The sequence below is a fragment of the Typopeltis vanoorti genome, chromosome 6 (genome assembly GCF_054136105.1).
Source record: "Typopeltis vanoorti isolate ZY-2024b chromosome 6, IOZ_Tvanoo_1.0, whole genome shotgun sequence".
In the NCBI taxonomy this organism is placed as follows: domain Eukaryota; kingdom Metazoa; phylum Arthropoda; class Arachnida; order Uropygi; family Thelyphonidae; genus Typopeltis; species Typopeltis vanoorti.
The window spans coordinates 29,876,797-29,896,387 of NC_143554.1; the positions used below are offsets into that span (position 1 = coordinate 29,876,797).

General features: G+C 34.0%; 1 protein-coding gene and 1 long non-coding RNA gene across 5 annotated transcripts in view; one reads left to right on the forward strand and one right to left on the reverse strand.

The window, feature by feature from the left end:
• Positions 1 to 3,205, forward strand: part of LOC150105355 (uncharacterized) — a 93,205-nt gene extending 90,000 nt beyond the window's left edge. For 2 of the 3 annotated variants that reach the window (XR_016548480.1, XR_016548481.1), the window contains exon 5: positions 2,813 to 3,205. This is a non-coding gene — a long non-coding RNA (uncharacterized LOC150105355). Of the gene's footprint in view, positions 1 to 1,030; positions 1,102 to 2,812 lie in introns of all 3 variants that reach the window. The other variant, XR_016548479.1, reaches the window with a different exon arrangement.
• Positions 1 to 19,591, reverse strand: part of LOC150105356 (YEATS domain-containing protein 4-like) — a 163,516-nt gene that overhangs the window by 46,130 nt on the left and 97,795 nt on the right. For both annotated transcript variants that reach the window (XM_090394736.1, XM_090394735.1), the window contains exon 5: positions 16,459 to 16,553. In XM_090394736.1, coding sequence (XP_090250862.1) covers positions 16,459 to 16,553 — 95 coding nt within the window. The remainder of the gene's footprint in view (positions 1 to 16,458; positions 16,554 to 19,591) is intronic.

Genomic DNA, 19,591 nt, shown 5'->3' on the forward strand with positions numbered 1-19,591 from the left:
AGGTGGATTGATCGGTACAGAGTGCCTTAGACCAGCGCTTCCCAAACTGTGGGCCGCAGCCCCCTTGGGGACCATAGGTTTTGCTGAGGGGGGGTGAAATAATGAAAACAAATTTAAAATGTTTTAAGACTAAGTAGATTTTTCTTATCTTAAAAGAAACGTATTTAACTTTTATTATTATTATTTTTTGTTATTTTTTATATTTTAATGGAAAAATTCACACATTGGTATTGGTTCACAAACTTTGCTTTCTGCGTATTTCAGCGCTTAATGAATATTAGTAAATGTATGCTTAGTCATATAAGTTTCATTTCATAGCAATGGTTAATTGTATTTGTTTTGAATGCTCTCCGGGGAAGGTAAAAATCTTCCCGTCCCTTTCATCACGGGTTCGTAATCAGACGACTGTTGATATTGACTTTATATACATATCAAAACTCGTTTTTTATTATCACTGTCATCCAAGCTAGTTTTCCATTACCAATGAAAGTTTTGCATATACTTCACACATGAAAAAGAGCTTAAACAAGTTCACATGGGGCAATATTAACTTGCTTGCAGCGGTAAACAACTTTTATTATGATTAAGTATGATTAAGGTATGAGCAGTCTGCTAATATATTTCTCAACAAATAGTGCAATTAGAGACAACTAAGATAAAAATGACACTAATTAATGAATCACATGCCCCCCCCCCCATACAGAAACTATGCTATATATATAGACTCAAGCAAAACCATGTGTTGCACCTACAAACACAGTATCTAACTAAAAACTATTGTTATTAATTAGATGTGAGTTCGATTTCGCAAGGCAGCAATAAAATTCAACTGAACGTGTTAAAACTAAGAAATATATATATATAGTGAATGTTATGGCAGTTTCACATATGGAATTTGGTTGAAGAGAGTTAGCATTTCAACTCAATTGTCAGCTATGCTTTTATCTTTCGGTCATGCAATCTTTTGTTAATACCGCACCAATCATATCCACGTTTTAATAACCTGTCTTTGATGTCTGTTTCTCGTTAGGCTTAATTACTGTAAAGGGAGAAAAGTCACAAAAGAAAAAATGTTCCTGGTCCGGAGATTCCCTTATTCAGGTAATATTCACTAATTTCACGTTGTTAGTCTGTGGTGTGCCAGTATCGGTAAGTGGTGCTATTATTTGATCTATTCTACGTTAAAAATGTAACCCTGAGTTGGATAAGTGGCTGATAAAAAAAAAAAAAATCCAACAAACAATCAGAAGAAGCAGAAACAACAGACTAAAAAAAAAAAATAAATAAAAATAAAAAAAAAATTCATATTTTACCAGAACAGCCCACGTCATCTTCAGCACCAAACAGCAAGATGCAAAAAATGTTGCATGAAAAAATTCGAAAATACGATCCTTCTTATTTGAAATATGGGTTTTGTACCATCATATAATAATCCAAACAAACCTATGTGTGTAATCTGCTGTAAACAGTTATCAAATGATTGCAAGCGACCTGGAAAACTTTGTCACCATTTAGATACTGTTCATGGGGAATATAAGAGTAAGACAATTGAGTTTTTTCAAAGAAAGGCTGAAGAATTAAAACGACAAACTAAATGTTTTTCAAAGCATGCTAAACTGAATGACAAATTAGTAAAAGTATCTTTTGAAATTGCTTTGTTAATTGCAAAAACAAAGAAACCTCATACAATTGGTGAAGACCTCATCTTACCAGCAGCAATAAAAATTTGTGAAACTATCTATGGTTCTGAAATCTCAGAACCTTTAAAAAAAATTCCAGTGTTTAATAACACAATTAAAAGAAGAGTAGATTGCATTGCCGATAATATCATGCCTACATTAATTTCACAAATCAAACAAAGTAATGCATTTGCCATTCAGCTTGATGAATCTGCAGATAATACAAATGGACGCTAATTTAATGGTTTTTGTTAGATACCTCTATAATTTTAAAATTCATGAAGATCTACTATTTTGCAGAAATCTTTCTGGTACAACCAAAGGAAAAGATATATTTGAAAAAGTGAATAATTTTTTTAAAGAATATTAACTTGATTGGCAATAGTGTATCGGGATTTGCACTGATGGTGCCGCAGCCATGACGGGGAGAATTTCAGGTTTTGTAGCAAAAGTAAAAAAAGTTTATCCAAATGCAAGACATGTTCATTGCCTTATCCATAGAGAAAACTTAGTATTTCGACAAATGGAAGAATTGCTGAGTAAAGTGTTATCAGAAGTTTCTACTGTAGTTAATTACATAAAAAGTAATGCTACTAATTCAAGACTGTTTCGTATTTTATACCAAGAGATGGATTCCAGTTACTACACTCTTTTATATCACGCAGAAGTAAGGTGGTTGTCCCGCAGAAAAGTTCTAAAACGAGTTTTAATATTGAAAGATGAACTACGAATTTTTCTTCTTGATAAGATTCCCACGTTAGCATTTCATTTTTGTTATCAAAATTGGTTGTTTCATTTCTTATCTGTCGGATTTTTTCGAAAAAGTTAATGAAATGAATCTTTCTCTGCAAGGAAAAAGCACCAATATGTTAACACTAAATTAAATTGCAAGCATTTCAAAGTAAACTTTCTGCATGGTTAAAAAGTTTTAAGGATAATAAAACGGAAATGTTTGCTTCTCTTCATAAATATGTTAAAGAAAATAATATTTTACTATCAACAGAAAATAAAACGATAATAATTAACCACCTCACAAATTCTATGTTTTTTTTCGAAAAATATTTTCCTAATTTGAATGAAGATAAAGAATATGATTGGATAAGAACACCATTTGCTCCTTCTCTCCAATTTAGCAATCTTCCATGATCATCCCAAGAAGAACTAACTGATATGAGAGCAGATTCAACCCGTGAATCAGAATTTCTTAACAGTGATTTATCCGAATTTTGGATTCGACGAGAAAAAGAACGTTCTTCATTAGCAAAAACAGCCTTAAATATGTTAATTCCTTTCACATCTACATACCTTTGTGAAACAGCATTTTCATCGTTATTGATAATTAAAAATAAACATAGGTCCTGCTTATCGATGGAAGAATTGGAAAGAAATCTAAGAATAGCCATTTCAAATATTTCACCTGATATTGACTTTCTGTGTAGCAGTATAGAAACACATCCATCACATTAAATTGTTATTAAACTTCTTTTATGTTTTTAATTCTTTCTTTATTACTAATCGTCTTACGTTTCATATGCTTGTATAAAATATGCAAATGTACAATAACAATATATCTACCTATATAAAAATCTGAGATAATGTGCCATGTCAAATGTGTATGTAAAATGCTAAAAATGTAATATTTGCATTTGATTTTTGCAATATTCGCTGCATATGTTTTTGGATATAAATTAGTATTGAATATAAATACAATAAATATTATAATAATATATGTTTCAATTACGATTTTTTCGAGGGGGGGGGGTTAAATATTTTAATTTTTATAAACAGGGCCCTCACATCCAGAAGTTTGGGAAGCACTGCCTTAGACGATAGAAATATAAGATCTGATAATGTTGGAGTCTTGACAAATAACAGACTGATTTGGAGGAAAATTGTAAATAGAAAGTTAGTAATGATGTAAACTTTTCATGTAGTACTATCATATTCTGTACACCCCTTGAGGGTACATGTCAGGAATTTGATGATGATGACTTTTATTCCATTCAATAATGTGATTGGGTGTAGAGAAGTGGGATGAAAGGCCAGATGCAGCTTGTCTGTTATTTCTTACATAACTGATGTGTTCCCTTTGTCTCATTTCAAAGCTTCTAGACGTCTGACTAGTGTAACTAAGACCACAGGAACAAGGGATGTTGTAAACTTCAGCATACTTGTAGAAAGGATGGAAGTCTTTCGGTGAGCTTAGAAATTTCTGAATAGTTTCAGTTGGCTTGAAGGTCACTCTAATATTGTGTGGTTTTAGGAGGAGAGCCAGTTTTTTTGGGAATGGTACCAACGTATGGAATAGTTATAGTGGTGATATATTGTGGTATATCAGAGAAGAGAATCTTGTTGACGAGTGTTCTAGGGTAGCCATTTAAGGTTAGGTCGTTGTATATTGTAGTCAATTCTTCTTGTAGATCATTTTGGTCCGCAGTAAAGTGTATAGCTCTTTTCTTTAATATATGAATAATGCCCAGTTTTTTGGAGATGTGGTGATGAGCTGAAGTTGGATAACGTCCAGTGTTTGTAGGTTTTCTATAAACAGATAAGCTGACACTGTTATTTTCTTGTTTCTTTATTATGATGTCCAGAAATGGTAGTTGTTGGTCCTTTTCAAGTTCAAGTGTGAATTTGATAGATTGGTGGAACGAATTGATTTTGTTTAGGTAATACAATATCTCTTCCTTTTTATGGTTCCATGATGTTATCTACATATTCTATAGCATAAACCATGCTGTAGGTTTTGGGTTAATCTGAGATAAGATTTTAGTTTCAAGATCTTCCATAAATAGGTCAGCACAAGAGGGTGAGAGGGGACTACTCATGGCCAATCCAGTTAATTGTTTGTAAATGGTTTTCTTCTTCCATATGAAATAATTAGAAGTTAAACAGTGATTAAACAACAAAGTGATGTCTTGTGGGAACAAATCGTCTAAGATGTTGATGACTTCAACTACTGGAATGTTGGTAAACAGGGAAGTAACATCGAGGCTAGCAAGTATATCATTTTCAGAGATAGGGACGTTTTTTAATTTTTCAATAAAACGTTGAGAGTTTTTAATTTAAGTATCTGAGTTATGGATGCATTGTTGTAGAATTTTGGCTAGATGTTTAGACAGTAAATAAGTTGGAGAATTGATTCCATCAACAATGGGGCATAATGGGGAGACATCCTTGTGCACTTTTGGAACGCCGTACAGTCTAGGAGTTAGAGAATGCATAAAATGCATAGATTTTAATGCATTTTTGAGAATTATGGAGACAACTACCGCGTTTGAATAAAAACTTTAGTTTAATATAACTAAAATCTACATTTGATGTTTCGACCTTTATGTCAAGGTCATTTTTGGAGCATACAACTATACACAGAAAACAAGCTACACTAGAATCAAACTGGTTTGTTAAAGATACTGACCAACTGCTACAACAATTGTTGGCCTGACCTCTGGTGCAAAAAAAAAAAAAAAAAAAAATATATATATATATATACACACATCAATGCTAAAGTCCTATTATTAGTGTTATCTGTTGGTTGTAGAGATACATTGGGTGCAACAACAAGTATCTATATACATATATTAACATCATGATTATACTTGTACATTCCAGCCAGTTGGTATGGAATGGTTTCTAATACTAGCTGAAGATTGGCTAGAGTCCTGACTTATGCTGGATCTTATATATTAGATAGGCTGAATGTGTGCCTATTATTTGTGTTGTCTACTATATACATATATTAACATCATTCCAGCCAGTTGGAGTGGAATGGTTTCTAATAATAGCAGATTGGCTAGAGTCCTGACTTATGTTGAATCTTTCAAATTAGGTTGGCTGAATGTGTGCCATCCAAATCCTTGGAATTTTCATACCATCTTTATTGTTGATATTTGGGTGGTTTATCAGGATTTCGCAGGATTCTTTAAATTTTCTTTCGTACCATGTTTTTCTGCGGTGTAAGGAACACACAAATTTCACCCCTATGGAAAAAAGAACCCTGCTCAACTTAAAGAATAACAAAGACATCATCATACTTAAAGCGAACAAAGGAAATAGTACTGTCATTTTAAACACAAAAGACTATGAAGATAACCTTAACCATCTGTTATCAGATACGTCCGTCTATAATGTCCTTAATACAGATCCAATGTTAAAAAATCATAACGACACCAATGAACTATTACGTCGGATGACAAACTGGCCTACAGATTTAATTAAAAAGTTAAAATCTATGCATTCTCTAACTCCTAGGCTGTACGGCGTTCCAAAAGTGCACAAGGGTGGCTCCCCATTACGTCCAATTGTAGATGGAATCAATTCTCCAACCTATTTACTGTTTAAATCACATCCATAACTCAGATACTTACATTAAAAACTCTCAACATTTTATTGAAAAATTAAAAAAAAAAATGTCCCTATCTCTATAGATGATATACTTGCTAGCCTCAATGTTACTTCCCTGTTTACCAACATTCCAGTAGTTGAAGTCATCAACATCTTAGACAGTTTGTTCCCACAAGACATCATTTGTTGTTTAGTCACTGTTTAACTTCTAATTATTTCATATGGAAGAAGAAAACCATTTACAAACAATTAACCGGATTGGCCATGAGTAGTCCCCCTCTAACCCTGTTGTGCTGACCTATTTATGGAAGATCTTGAAACTAAAATCTTATCTCAGATTAACCCAAAACCTACACATGGTTTGGATATGTAGATAACATCTTTATCATATGGAACCACAAAAAGGAAGAGATTTTGGATTACCTAAACAAAATCAATTCGTTCTACCATACTATCAAATTCACACTTGAACTTGAAAAGGACCACCAACTACCATTTCTGGACATCATTATAAAGAAACAAGAAAATAACAGTGTCAACGTATCTGTTTATAGAAAAACTACAAACACTGGATGTAATCCAACTTCAGCTCATCACAGCACATTTCCCAAAAAATTAGCATTATTCATATGCTAAAGAAAAGAGCTATACACTTTACTGCGGACCAAAATGATCTACAAGAAGAATTGACTACAATATACAACGACCTAACCTTAAATGGCTACCCTAGAAGACTCATTAACAAGATTCTCTTCTCTGACATACCACAAAGACAACGTGATGTCACCCAACATATCATCACCACTATAACTATTCCATATGTTGGTACCATTTCCAAAAAACTGGCTCTCCTCCTAAAACCACACAATATTAGAGTGACCTTCAAGCCAGTTGAAACTATTCATCTTTTCTACAAGTATGCTGGAGTTCGCAACATCCCTTGTTCCTGTGGTCTTAGTTACATTGGTTAGACGTCAAAATGAGACAAAGGGAACACATCGGTTATGTAAGAAATAACAGACAAGATATATCTCTGGTCTTTCTTCCCACTTCTCTACAACCAACCATATTATTGAATGGAATAAAAGTTATATGCCTTATATGGAAGAAAACTACTGTTCCAGAATCTTCAAAGAAGCAGCTACAGTTGCCCGTTCCACAAAATACCTCAACAGGAATCAAGGTTTAATCCTACCTGATATATGGAAGACCTTAATCAGACCACTAAACACACATGAATGAACTTCAGCGGCAACTACAAAATGTTTCTCGACAAGTTAATCATGTATCTGCGACATGTGTATTGTTTCACGCTCAGTACTATTTTGTTATTGAATTACAATTGTCAGTTAACATCTACCTTGTAATTTACTTTGCCTACCTTATTTATGCCCTGAAGATGTCGATAGCAATAGCCAGCGAAACTAGTTAGTTATTAAATAGTTTATCAACATTTGACCAATACTTCTAAATAAGAGTTAGTTATTCATTAATCTCTGCGGTCAAGAATTATAACAATTTCAAATATTCCCTAATTGTTTTGAGCAGTATAATTTGCCGCCATAGCCCCTCTTAATTCATTTTTATACTATCGAGGTAATACACTTACTATTTTTATTTTCTCACTTTTTCCTCTTCCAACAACCCTTTCATGTACTTCATCGTACTGAACTTATCACTAGTTAAGTCGTTAGTACCTACTACAATTACAATCTCATTTACTTTTCTTTTCTGCTTTTGAATTGTGTTATAGTTTCAATTTTTGCACCAGGAAAACTTGATGTTATAACCCTTCTCATCAATGGCATGTTTTTTGATAGAATCACGATACCAAATAACATCCTTCTTTTTATAATCAACTTTACTTACCAGAATTTCGTTATCATGCACTAACTTATCTGATTCTGTGCTTTGTTTTGCCACTTGACTTTATGTAGTTCCCTCATCGTCTGTCTAATAATCTGCTTTAGCCTAGTAATCTCAGAGGTTAATTTATTTTCAATATCCTCTTTAATATTGTCTTTAGAGTTAGAATGCCTCTTTCAGGTACAAGTTTAAATGGCCCATGTTCCTATTTTAGTTTGACACCACTACTTTAGAGGTTTCCAGGTTATCCATTAAATAATCTTGCTGCCACTATTCTGCTAGGTGTGCCTGGAAGGAGTTGAAGTACTGCTGTGAGGAGGAAAGCACTGCTGAGGCCACAATTTGCAGAGGAGTTGGTCAAATTCTTCATATGTTCAGCTTAGTAAGGAGTGCTGCAAGTAAATATGGCAGCCTATTTGAGCTGTGCTAAGAACAGTTTTTGAAATAGTGCATACTGTGGCTTTTTTTTTTCTTCCATGTAACCGTGCGTCATTTTATTCATGCTAGATACAAGTGTTGTTCAGTAATGTTTGCTGTAATTTTTTCTTTGTGTTCTTGCTACTTGTTTGTATTTATGTTCCTACTTCTTTCTAAAAATGGTGTCTATAAGGAAATGCACATCTGCAGCACAGAAAGCTTTGGCACAATGATTCTGACCTGGATTTTTCCAATGGATGTATTGCAAGAACTGTTTTATGAAAGCACTAAAAAAAGATCTGCAGACTGTTAGAGTGGACAAAAAGAAGGAAAGTATTAATATACAGGATCCCCCCCCCCCCCCACTTATCCATGGGTTCAGTTACCTGCAGTCAACTCTGATTCAAAAATATTAAATGTAAAAATTCATTGACTATCATGGTATTGCAGTGTTTGTGCACAAGTAACCCTTATTTTATTTAATAATTGCTCCAAAGTGCAAGAGCAATGATGCTGGCAATTCGGATATGCCAAAGAAAAGCTGTAAAGTACTTCCTTTAAGGGAAAAGGTGAAAGTTCTCCACTTCATAAGGAAAGAATACACACACACACACACACACAAAAAAAAAACTTATGTTGAGGTTGCTAAGATTCCATTCACATTCATATTCAGATAACTTTTATTAAAGTACATTGTTATAATTGTTCTATTTTATTATTAGTTATTGTTGTTAATCTCTTGCTGTGCCTAATTTATAAATTAAACTTTACCTTAGTTATGTATGTATAGGGAAAAAAGTATATATAGGCTTAGGTACTATCCGTCATTTCAGGTATCCGTGGGAGGGGGGGGGGGGCTTGGAATGTATCCCTTGCAGATAAGGGGGAACTACTGTTATAGTCCCTCCCTCAAGTAGTGTATTGATAAGTTAGAATTTTTGAAATGAGAGCTAGCACTGTCAGTAATAAACAACAATGGGATGGAAGTGTTAGTAATAATAAAGGGAATGGAGAGGAAGAGATTAGGCAAGAGTTGATGAAAATGAAAAGAAGCATCTGGAAATGAGATTATACAGTATGGCGCAAAAAAATTACAGAATAACTGAATTTTAAAGTTCAGTACCATTTTTTTTTTGCTACATACCGTACATCTAAAGATGTACGGTATGGAGCGAAATTGAGCCCCCATACATATAGCATTGTATGGGGACTCAATCATTAGAGATAAAATGAATACAAAACATGCTTTCCTGGTGGAACATTAAAACAAATAAGTTTTCTGCTTTGCAGAAAAGGAAAGAGCAGGCTTGAGAATTACTGGTATTTGTGTGCACAAATGATTTAGATGGTTAAGAAATGGTTAAAGATGATTAAGTAAAGAATGTTAAAAGCAACTTAAGGGAAGTTGTCGTGGGAGGTGAAGGATAAGTGTTGTTGATAAAGTCATTAATGTGTTTATCAGATGTACTGTTAATGATTGCAGACGAATCACATCAAAAAATTGCAGGTAGGATGCTGTTATAGGCCAGGGAACGTAGAGAATACTGATTGTGAAATGTTTAGGCAAATTAATTGGACATAAAAGAAGATGACCCTAATGGGAGATTTTAATTTCAGGAATGTAGATTGAAAGGAGGAGACAATGTAAGGGAATAAGGAGGGAGAGTTTGTGGAATTTCTAATTGATAACTATCTTAAGCAGCATGACAAACAACTCAAGGGTTTAATGTGCTGGATTTAGTGATATCTTTATAAGATGTAGTTGTTAATGAGTTATTAAAACTGCTACCAGATAGTGAGAGTGATCATGAGGTACTTGTTTGGGAAGTTGTGAAACAAGAAAAGGTTACTTCCCCCCAAAAAAGGATATATGTGGAATCATATGGAACAGTTAGTTATGCCCTTTACCCGGTTATTTAGTGAAAGTTTTGCACCGGGTAAGTTGCCTAAGGAGTGGAAAAGAGACAAAATAGTACCACTCCCCAAGCATGGGGCTAGGATAGAAGTTTCCAATTATAGACCACTCCATATAACTGTTATTGAGGGTGAGGTGTGTTAGAGAGATTGATTAGGAATAAAATACAAGATTGGATTGATGGACAAAGGATTCTTTATGATGATCAACATGGATTTGTAAAGGGTAGGGCTTATCTTAGCAATTTACTTGCATATTATGAGAAGGTAACGAGTGTGTTAGATAAGGGAGAATCATATACTGTGATATTCTCGGACTGTGCAAAAGTGTTTGACAGATAATGATAAGTGGTTCACCAACTTATCATTACTGTGATAAGTTGAACAAGCTGCAGAGGATGGGAATAGATAGTATATTGGTTAGATGGATCAGAGACTGGCCCTATAAACGATGCCAGAAAGTTGTGTATGATGGAGCAGCATCTTAAAAAAGGAGGTTAACCAGTGGAATGCCCTAGAAGGTGTTCTTGGGCCCAGCTGTTTATTTGGTTTGTAAATGATATATCATGTGGACTGACTGAGGATCTTCAGTTGTTTACTGATAATACAAAGTTGAGGAGAATTATAAGGAGCACTGCTGATATTAATTCCCATCAGGAACATTTGAATAGACTTCTGGCTTGGATAAATGAGTGGGGGTTATAGTTTTAATATTAATAAGTGCAATGTGTAGCATTCTAGATTGCAGAAATATAAGGCTATGTACTACAATGATGGCACTATACTTCAGGTGGATGAGATTCAAGATCTGCAAGTGATGGTTGACAGTAGAGTGAAGTTTAGAGGGCATGTTGCAAAGACTGCACATTATTTGAATGTGCAAAAACTGCACATTAAACTGTGGCAGTATAAAATTATTATTATTACTTATTTTATTTATAGTTTACTTATACTCATTTATTTTAACTTAACTTGACCTTACTATTAACCTTACTTTATTCATTCAATTCAAACTCATTATGTTTAGACTATCTCTATTTTAAACATAAGCCTCTCAAAGTTAATCCTTTCGTGACCTACTTCTACCCCCCCTGCTATTAGACAAACTAAAGAGCCTGTAGATCAGTAGAAGTGGCGTTTGCACTCAATGGCGCTTGACCGCACGATGAAAGGCGTTCGAATCTAGTCGTCGACTAGAGGAACTATTTCTAAGCCTTTTCTCGACCGGCTCCCGAGTTAGTCAATCTCTGGTATGGACTAGCGGGTTTCTTCTCCCAGAAACTCGGGTTTTTCGTCCCGTAAACACAAGAAAATCAGCCGTCGAACCCACATTATTTTCAGACATTAAAAATATTGTGCTAGGGTTAGGCACCACGAGATGGCGGCACTTGCTAGCTGTCTTCTTCACTGCATACCGATTAATTAGTGATAATAACCCTGGGCCAGCTATCTCTGATTGGCTACCAGTGGAGATTGAGCTGCCCACTCAGTTTCCAAAAGTTAGATAGGGCTAAACGGCCTCACCTACTCCCTATAAATATGGAACAAAAAAAAGGTGTTAGCTGAGTGATACAAGTCTAATGTGAGCAGTTTCCCTCTCTTGCACAAAGTCAAATTAGGAAATTTATTATTTTTTTTTTTTTACTGCACCACCTAATTTGATTGGATATTGTTAGAAAGATGGGGTGGGAAAAACAGAAAATAATCACAAAACATATCTACTAATTCTCTAAAATGCAAGTCGTGACTATTTGTTATGCCCGCAGGTTCGCAAAAATTTAATTTTTTAGAGATAGTGCATTTGCTAAGGAAAACAGACCAAGGTAATTACAAAAACACAACATTTATTTTTTTTTTGCTAAGACAATTATTACAAAGGACATAAATTACTGAGAAGTTAAACCACACTACTACACACACATATGAATGTAAAATTCATACAATAAAGCTCACAGTGTATTTAGCACTAAGTTACTTTTATAAGGAAGTTTCCTGAGACATTTCTATACAAAATTTGTGCACTGTGATTACAAGTAACATAAACTCAGCATTTAAAAGTAGCAAATTAAATCTTGTCTAGCTACATACACACCTTATTAGCACTATTTTAAATATTAGGAAACACTGGGAGAAAAAAAAATTATGGAAAATCAGTTATGAAATTTAAACATAGCAACATTATTTTCTTTCTTTCACAACAGATTTTACAGCAGTTTAATGTGCAGTTTTTGATACAAAGTACGCCTAACATGTAAGGATAATGAGATGATTCTGCCACTGTACAAAGAACTGGTTAGATCACACTTGGACTATTGTGTTCAGATTTGGCCACCTGGTTTTCAAGAAGTGAAAGTTTTCACTGTAATGTGGAAACATTGGAGAGGATCCACAGACAACTGACTAAGACAATATCAAGGCTCTGGAATGTGGCTATAAAGAGATTAAAGGAATGTAGAATACAAAGTTTGGCAGACAGGAAGAAAAAAGGTGATATGATAGAGATGTTTTAAGTTAATGAGGGGATTTTATTGGATTAATCCAGAGAGGGATTATAAAAAGAGTAGAAGATGAGAGGGGAAGAACCACAGGCTATCACTAGAAGTTGTTTAAGAGTGTGTGCAAGAGTGACATGAGAAGTAGATTTTTTACATAGAGCGATGTGGGCAAATGGAATGCATACTGGAATATGTTGATAATGCAGGAAGTATTAAAAATCTTAAGATTCAGCATGATAAATATGTTGTCGGTTAAACGAACCTCCCATGATAGTCTGTTGACTCCATGGAAGGTGTAATAATGATAATAATAGTATATTGCAAGTACTTTCCAATTTCAATTCAACCAAAAACAACTACAATGGAAAGTCAAGCAAAGAGAGAGAGAGATTATATGCAGAGATTATAATCCCAAAGATTTCAACAATTTGCAAATATACGTGGTCTTAGGTTCAACTTCAATGTTCATTTCCACCTCCAGTGTGCACACCATGCATTTTTCCTAAAAGAATCTGAAATTTCAGCTCTTCATGCACCATCCACTTTGATTCCAAACTTTTTGATTTCCTTTCTTTAAATGACCCTTTTTAACTATACAATGGACATTGTCTATTTCCTTTAGGCATTACCCATTCTAGCGTTGACTTCTCCTATGGAGAAATGCACTGTAACTTTCATCCATCTGGAATTCCTTATTTACAGTATTCTAATTCAAACTGTTATAGTGAATGCTTCACTTCCATACCAATAAAAACTGCTTATTGGTATGGAAACATTTATCCCCATTCCACTTTAAACTATCATCCTTATTCAAGCCTTGATTCTCCAATAAAGTGTACTAAGGCTGCACAAGAAAAGAACCAGGCATATCACAACTCGTTATCATTGAAATTAATTTTCCTTTTCTTTTTATACAAAGGGCAAACTAGCTGTAAGCAAACTATCCCAAAGTTAATTCTGAAAGAGTTAAAAGCAGGAAACTTACATTATGTCCAAACAGCAACTATGCTTTCCAGTCTCTTGCCAAAGCTATTGGCCATAACTTATGTTCAACCACACTTCCACCTGTCTTGCATCTGGATCAGGAGCGGCTCATGCATAGGCACTGCAGAACTGAAGCACACCAATTTTTCTCGATATAAATATATATTTATTAATTTATTTATATTTGCTTATAATATTTAATTTTATCATCAACAATCCTATACAATTCTCATAATTTGCATAAAAAATAATAAAAATCCATCTTGTAGCACTTAGGAGGGCGAAGGACGCCAGCAGCACTGTGTTTACCACAGTGTCATATTGCTACACGCAAGCATATGCACGTCATAGTGAGATAAGAGGTATTAGCATAATGCGGCACAGTCCGTCGCGCAGTTCCACTGTTGTTTATATGCAGTTTGCGCCAGTAGTTTAGTGTTCATAGTGCTTATCGTGTTTACTCTCTCTCTCTTTAAATATTTGGACATTGCAATTAAAGACATAACATTTATTATAGTGTTTATTTTAGAACATTATTGGGGTTATTGACAATTATGACCTCAGAAATGCAACCTCAAGAAATAAGTTCTGTGACAGTAGTGACTTTAAGTGAACTACAAATTCTTCAACAGTCACACAAACATCACGGAAAAAGTCATTGACCTTTTCACTCGAAACAAAACAAGAATGGATTTTATTTTTAAATAATTTTGAATTATACCAAACTGTATAATTTTATCAATTATAAAGAATATTTTTTCATGAAATAAAACAAGAAGAATATTTTTATTTTTAAGTAATTTTGAATTACACCAAATTGTATAATTTTATTGATAATAAACAATATTTTTTCATGTTTAATTTTTTTTTTAATTTTTACCATAATTTCGATATTTTATCCAAACACGTATACACTGTACTTACATTGTGTATGTATATTTCGAATGTTGCAGCACCCCCATGATTTCAAGCCACGAGCAGCCATTGATCTGGATAGTTCTACTGCTTTCATTAAACAGAGAAAAAGCCAACTCCTGGCATCTTATTTTATCTTTAATTCTTGCACAGATGATCTTGGTAAATGTCCTTCTACTATTCTTAACATTCAATGATCATCTGATTTTTCACCAAAGAGATCAAAAGAATCTTGTTTAAACTATATACCAAAAAGTACTCCTGGTGGTATTTATCCAATTGTACTGAAGGTCTGAGCTCCAGAGTTGCCTTGTTTGGTGTTGTCTTTTTTATTCTCTCCTATTCCACAAATATTTACCCTGCAGCCAAGAAATTAGTGAATAGTCAACCCATCCCTAAGAGCAACAAATATTTTTGCCACCTGATTACTGCTTAATTTCACTCACTTCAGTTCTTTCTAAAGTGATGAAGAAAACTTTGCAGACTCTCGACTAATAAATTACCCCAACTATGGATAAGCAAATAGATTCTCCCTTTGCCAAAACAGATCTACTTGGTTATGCTACCCAACTTTAGACAAATGATCCTGGAAAAGTCAGAAGAATAAATTATGCAATCAATGTTCATGTTCCTTCTATAACATCAGCGACCTTCTCCATTTGACTGCAAATTCAAAAAATTTTTGCTGATGATAATATAGTACACTATGGTTTCATCTGACAGGATTTGCACAAATTACCAAAACTTCTAGAATATCATCTATAATTCTAAATTTTGATTACTAAACTATTCTTCAACTCATGTGGGATACCACAGTCCCCAGCATTAGCTGAAGCTTACATTTTTTTATCACAATAATCTTTAATTGAATGAAAAATCAAATTCATGGTGTAGATGATGTTAGTAGTATACTGCATTTATTAATTTGACGATCGCCACATCAAGAATAGCTACATCTACAACATTAAATATCAACATCCCAATTATTCTTCAATGAGGAACTCATAACTTGTACTAGTAAAATCCTTATTTCTTAGAACCTCCTCCACAACCAGCTCTTTGATGTCAATGAAATCAGAGATAACAACAGCATGCTATTCTCACATTTTCAGTAGTATCATTAAGCTTCCTAAAAATTCTTGACCAGAAGTCAAAAGAGGGCAATAAGGCTATTAAGAATTATCTTTTTGGAGTATGGAAGAAAGTGAAAAATGTGCTGATCTACTCAAATTATATACTCAAATTTAGGCACTTTACTGTTAATAAATAAAGGTGCTTTCAGAATGCAAACCATAAAGAATTAGCCATAGTAGTCTATTTTAAACATAAAAGCCAAATAATGTTGCTTTCTCCTCCTGTGGTTTAGTTTATCCAAATAAACTAAACCACATCTCTATCACATTTTTAATTGTGCAGGTTGATCAAAACAAGCAATATCTTTGCTTTGCAAACTAAAGGTTATATATAGTTCATAAGACCAGCCATTTAAGAATGGTCAAGGGATCAAAAGGTCTGAAGTGGGGAGGGGAAGAGAAAGAATAGTTCCCCCCATCATAAGATTGAAATCTCACTCTCCTCATTGAACTAGTGAAGAATGATGAAGTCACTCAATGAAGGGAACAAACAATTAAAATAATATTCTCTGAACAAAGATTTTCTACAGATAAAGAAAATAATTGACTAATAAATTTTTTTTTTAATCAAGAACATAAGAAAAAGCTAAAAATGTAACCAAACTTTTGAAATAACTGAATATTAATAATAAAGTCATCAGTAAAATATAATCCTAACTTAAAAAAAAAGATATCTATTCCAAAAATGAGATTAGAACATTGGTTACTTACAGGTCTTTCGTTAGTATCATGAAAATAGACTTTGATGACAATTTCAAATTCACCCCATCCAGTTTCTGTTACTTCATATGGTGGTTTGGTCACAACTACATATATTTAAAAAAATAAATAAATAAAATAAAAACAAAACAATCTATGAAACTTATGATTTTGCTGCTTTTATACCAACCCTACATATCTATACAACAGAAATTTCAGCTAAATGAATGAAATAAATATCTTCACAAAAGCTTCAAAAACAGAAAATTGTTACATTTATAATATGCACTCATCATAGGCCATAACAGATATCATTATATAAAAAAATGATCCTCTAAAGCCTTCTATTCCCAAAAGAGAGGTAGATACGCTTTAGTCCTAAATAACTTTTTCAAACTCAGTCAGTCAGTACCTGGTCTCCATCCTTCAGCCATCACCGATAGTGAGCTCAAGTTAACAAAGAATTGAGGCGTTAAAGAGAGATTACAATGAACATACCACTGCAAGGTCACTACCCAGCGGTCTGGGTAGTGACCTCTCCTCATAATGTGAAACAGTAATACATCTCTTAGGAGCTGTTTTACATTATGAGAAAATATAAAGGATAGTGATGGAGCTTGCTCCATCTTTGCTACGAGTTGCCCTAGTGTTGTACTACCCAGGTGTTGACTTATGCTTGGACTCACCAATAGTGCTTCGGCATGAAACTCTTAAATTTCAATCTCCGAGTTTCGTATCCGGCTTTAAAATAATGAGGGATTCATTATCCCATTAACTTAATTTACGCCACCGGAAAAATAGCCTCTTGGCTCTTTATCGTAGTAATAATAATATATGGGTACACCGGTCTGGCAATTCGTTAGTAGGGGTATATGTAAATTCGGTTCACTTAAACCTTGATATTCGAGGTCTACCTAATCACTGATGAGACCTCAATAAATGTCGAAACTGGTCTGGGTAGTGACCTCTCCTCATAATGTAAAACAGTAATACACTCCTAGAAGCTGTGTTTTATATTATGAGAAAATATTAAGGATAGTGATGGAGCTTGCTCCACCTTTGCTCTGAGTTGCTCCAGTGTTGTACTACCCAGGTGTTACTACCCAGACTTACTCGCCGATAGTTCTTCGGCATGAAACTCTTAGATTTTGGTCTCCAAGTTTTGTATCCGGCTTTAAAATAATGAGGGATTTATTATCCCCTTAACTTAATTATCAATATTATATTTATGTCTTCTAATGCACTTTTTTACTTTATCAATCTACCTACATCTTGGCCTTACTAGAAGTCTTTTCTTGACAACCTGGTAAAGAATATTTGCTTTGCTAATCTTTCCTCTCCCTAAAAACAGACTTAACAATTATTCTGATGAGCAGGCTCTGAAATAAATGTGAAATAATAAGCGAAACATTTATAAAAAGTGACTACAACTAGAAAACAATCCATAGAATCCTTCCCAAACATAAAAAAAGATTATAGTAAGGCAAAAGCCATCCATTATATACAAGGATTATCTGATAGACTAGACAATATATAGCAAAAATATAACATTAAAGCCACATTTAAATTACCATCGAAAATTATAAAGGATATACTAAGTTCTTCTAAAGATCCCTTTCCCACCCAGGTGTATATAAGATCCAGGTGTACCTGTAACTTATTCTACACAAGTGAAACAGTATGAACAATCCCAAAATAGAAACTTACCACTGGACTGACTGGAAAGGCACTCAGTCCTTACATCATACCAAAACATGATATGAACATAAATTCAAGGAAGTCTGTGAAATGTTTATCAACCAAAGAAATCTACAAAAAGTAATAGCCTAAAAGTTCAAGGATTTGGATGGTTCACCCATAATATGCATAGTATTTAGAAAACGAAGAACCTGCATAGTGGATACCAGAAGAAAGATACTATTTTAGAATCTAATAAACAGGGTGATGGTGGTCTCACATTAGGCAATGAAATTCATTTATCTCAAGTCATTACAATATCCCGATCAAGTTGCTTGGCAATTGGATACACTAACTTCTTAGCCATACAGGTTGGCAATGTTGCTATATATCTCAAATACATTCCTTTCTCCATCTCAATAGTTTGGTGTTTCTAGATGCTTCAAAAGCATAACTTCCTAATAGAATCTTTTCTTTTACAATATACAGGAAACTAGCTCAGATACTTCAAAAACTTGATCACTCCTCGCCAACAACATCGTATTATAAATGCTAATACAGCCATCGGTTTCTGTTCTAACAAGATACGTGAAGTTAATAAAATGCTTGATTCACTCACCATCCCAAAATCTACTCATCTCAACATGCAAGTTACATGCTGTTGCTGTTCTTTATATTCAGGACTCAGAAAAGAAAAATAGCCACAACTTTATAAAGAAGAAATCTGTATTGCTTTTGAGACCTGAATCAAGCTTTGATAACATTAGCAATAGCAAAAAACAACAAGTGGTAAACTGAATCCACCTATATCTTAGTCTTCCTCTGGGTCATTTTCCTGCCAACTTGGCAGAGAACACTTGTTTCACTAATCTTTCCTCCCCCATTCTGTTTAAGTGACCATACCACCTGAGATTAGCTCTGCTAACGCATTCCTGGATGCTGACAATGCCAAGTTCTTTCCTAATATAACTGCTTTTAATATGGTATTGCCATTGATGCCATCTGTTCATGCCTCTAATCTTTCTCAGGACTCTCTTATCTGCAGTCTCTAGTCTCTGGTCAAGTGTTTCACTTCTGACCCAGCTCTCAGATCCATAAGTTAAAACTGGTTTGAACGCTGTCTTGTATACAGCTAATTTAGTGTTTTGACTAATTTCTTTTTTATTCCACATGAATTTATTCAATTGACTGCCTACCATACTAGCTTTGTTGATTCTGCTGTCTATTTCCATATTTAATTTACCATCTTCAGTAAAATTCGAGTCTAAGTAGCTAAAATGTTTTACTTGTTTCACAGGTTCTCCATTCACAACACAGTTGACATTTTCAATGATTCTGCCTATTTTCATTGTCTTTGTCTTTTTATTGCTGACCTTCATACCATATCTATTACAACAGTTATTCAATTTAGTCAGAGAATCTTGCAGACTTGTATCGGATTTATTTAGAAGTATAACATCGTCCGCAT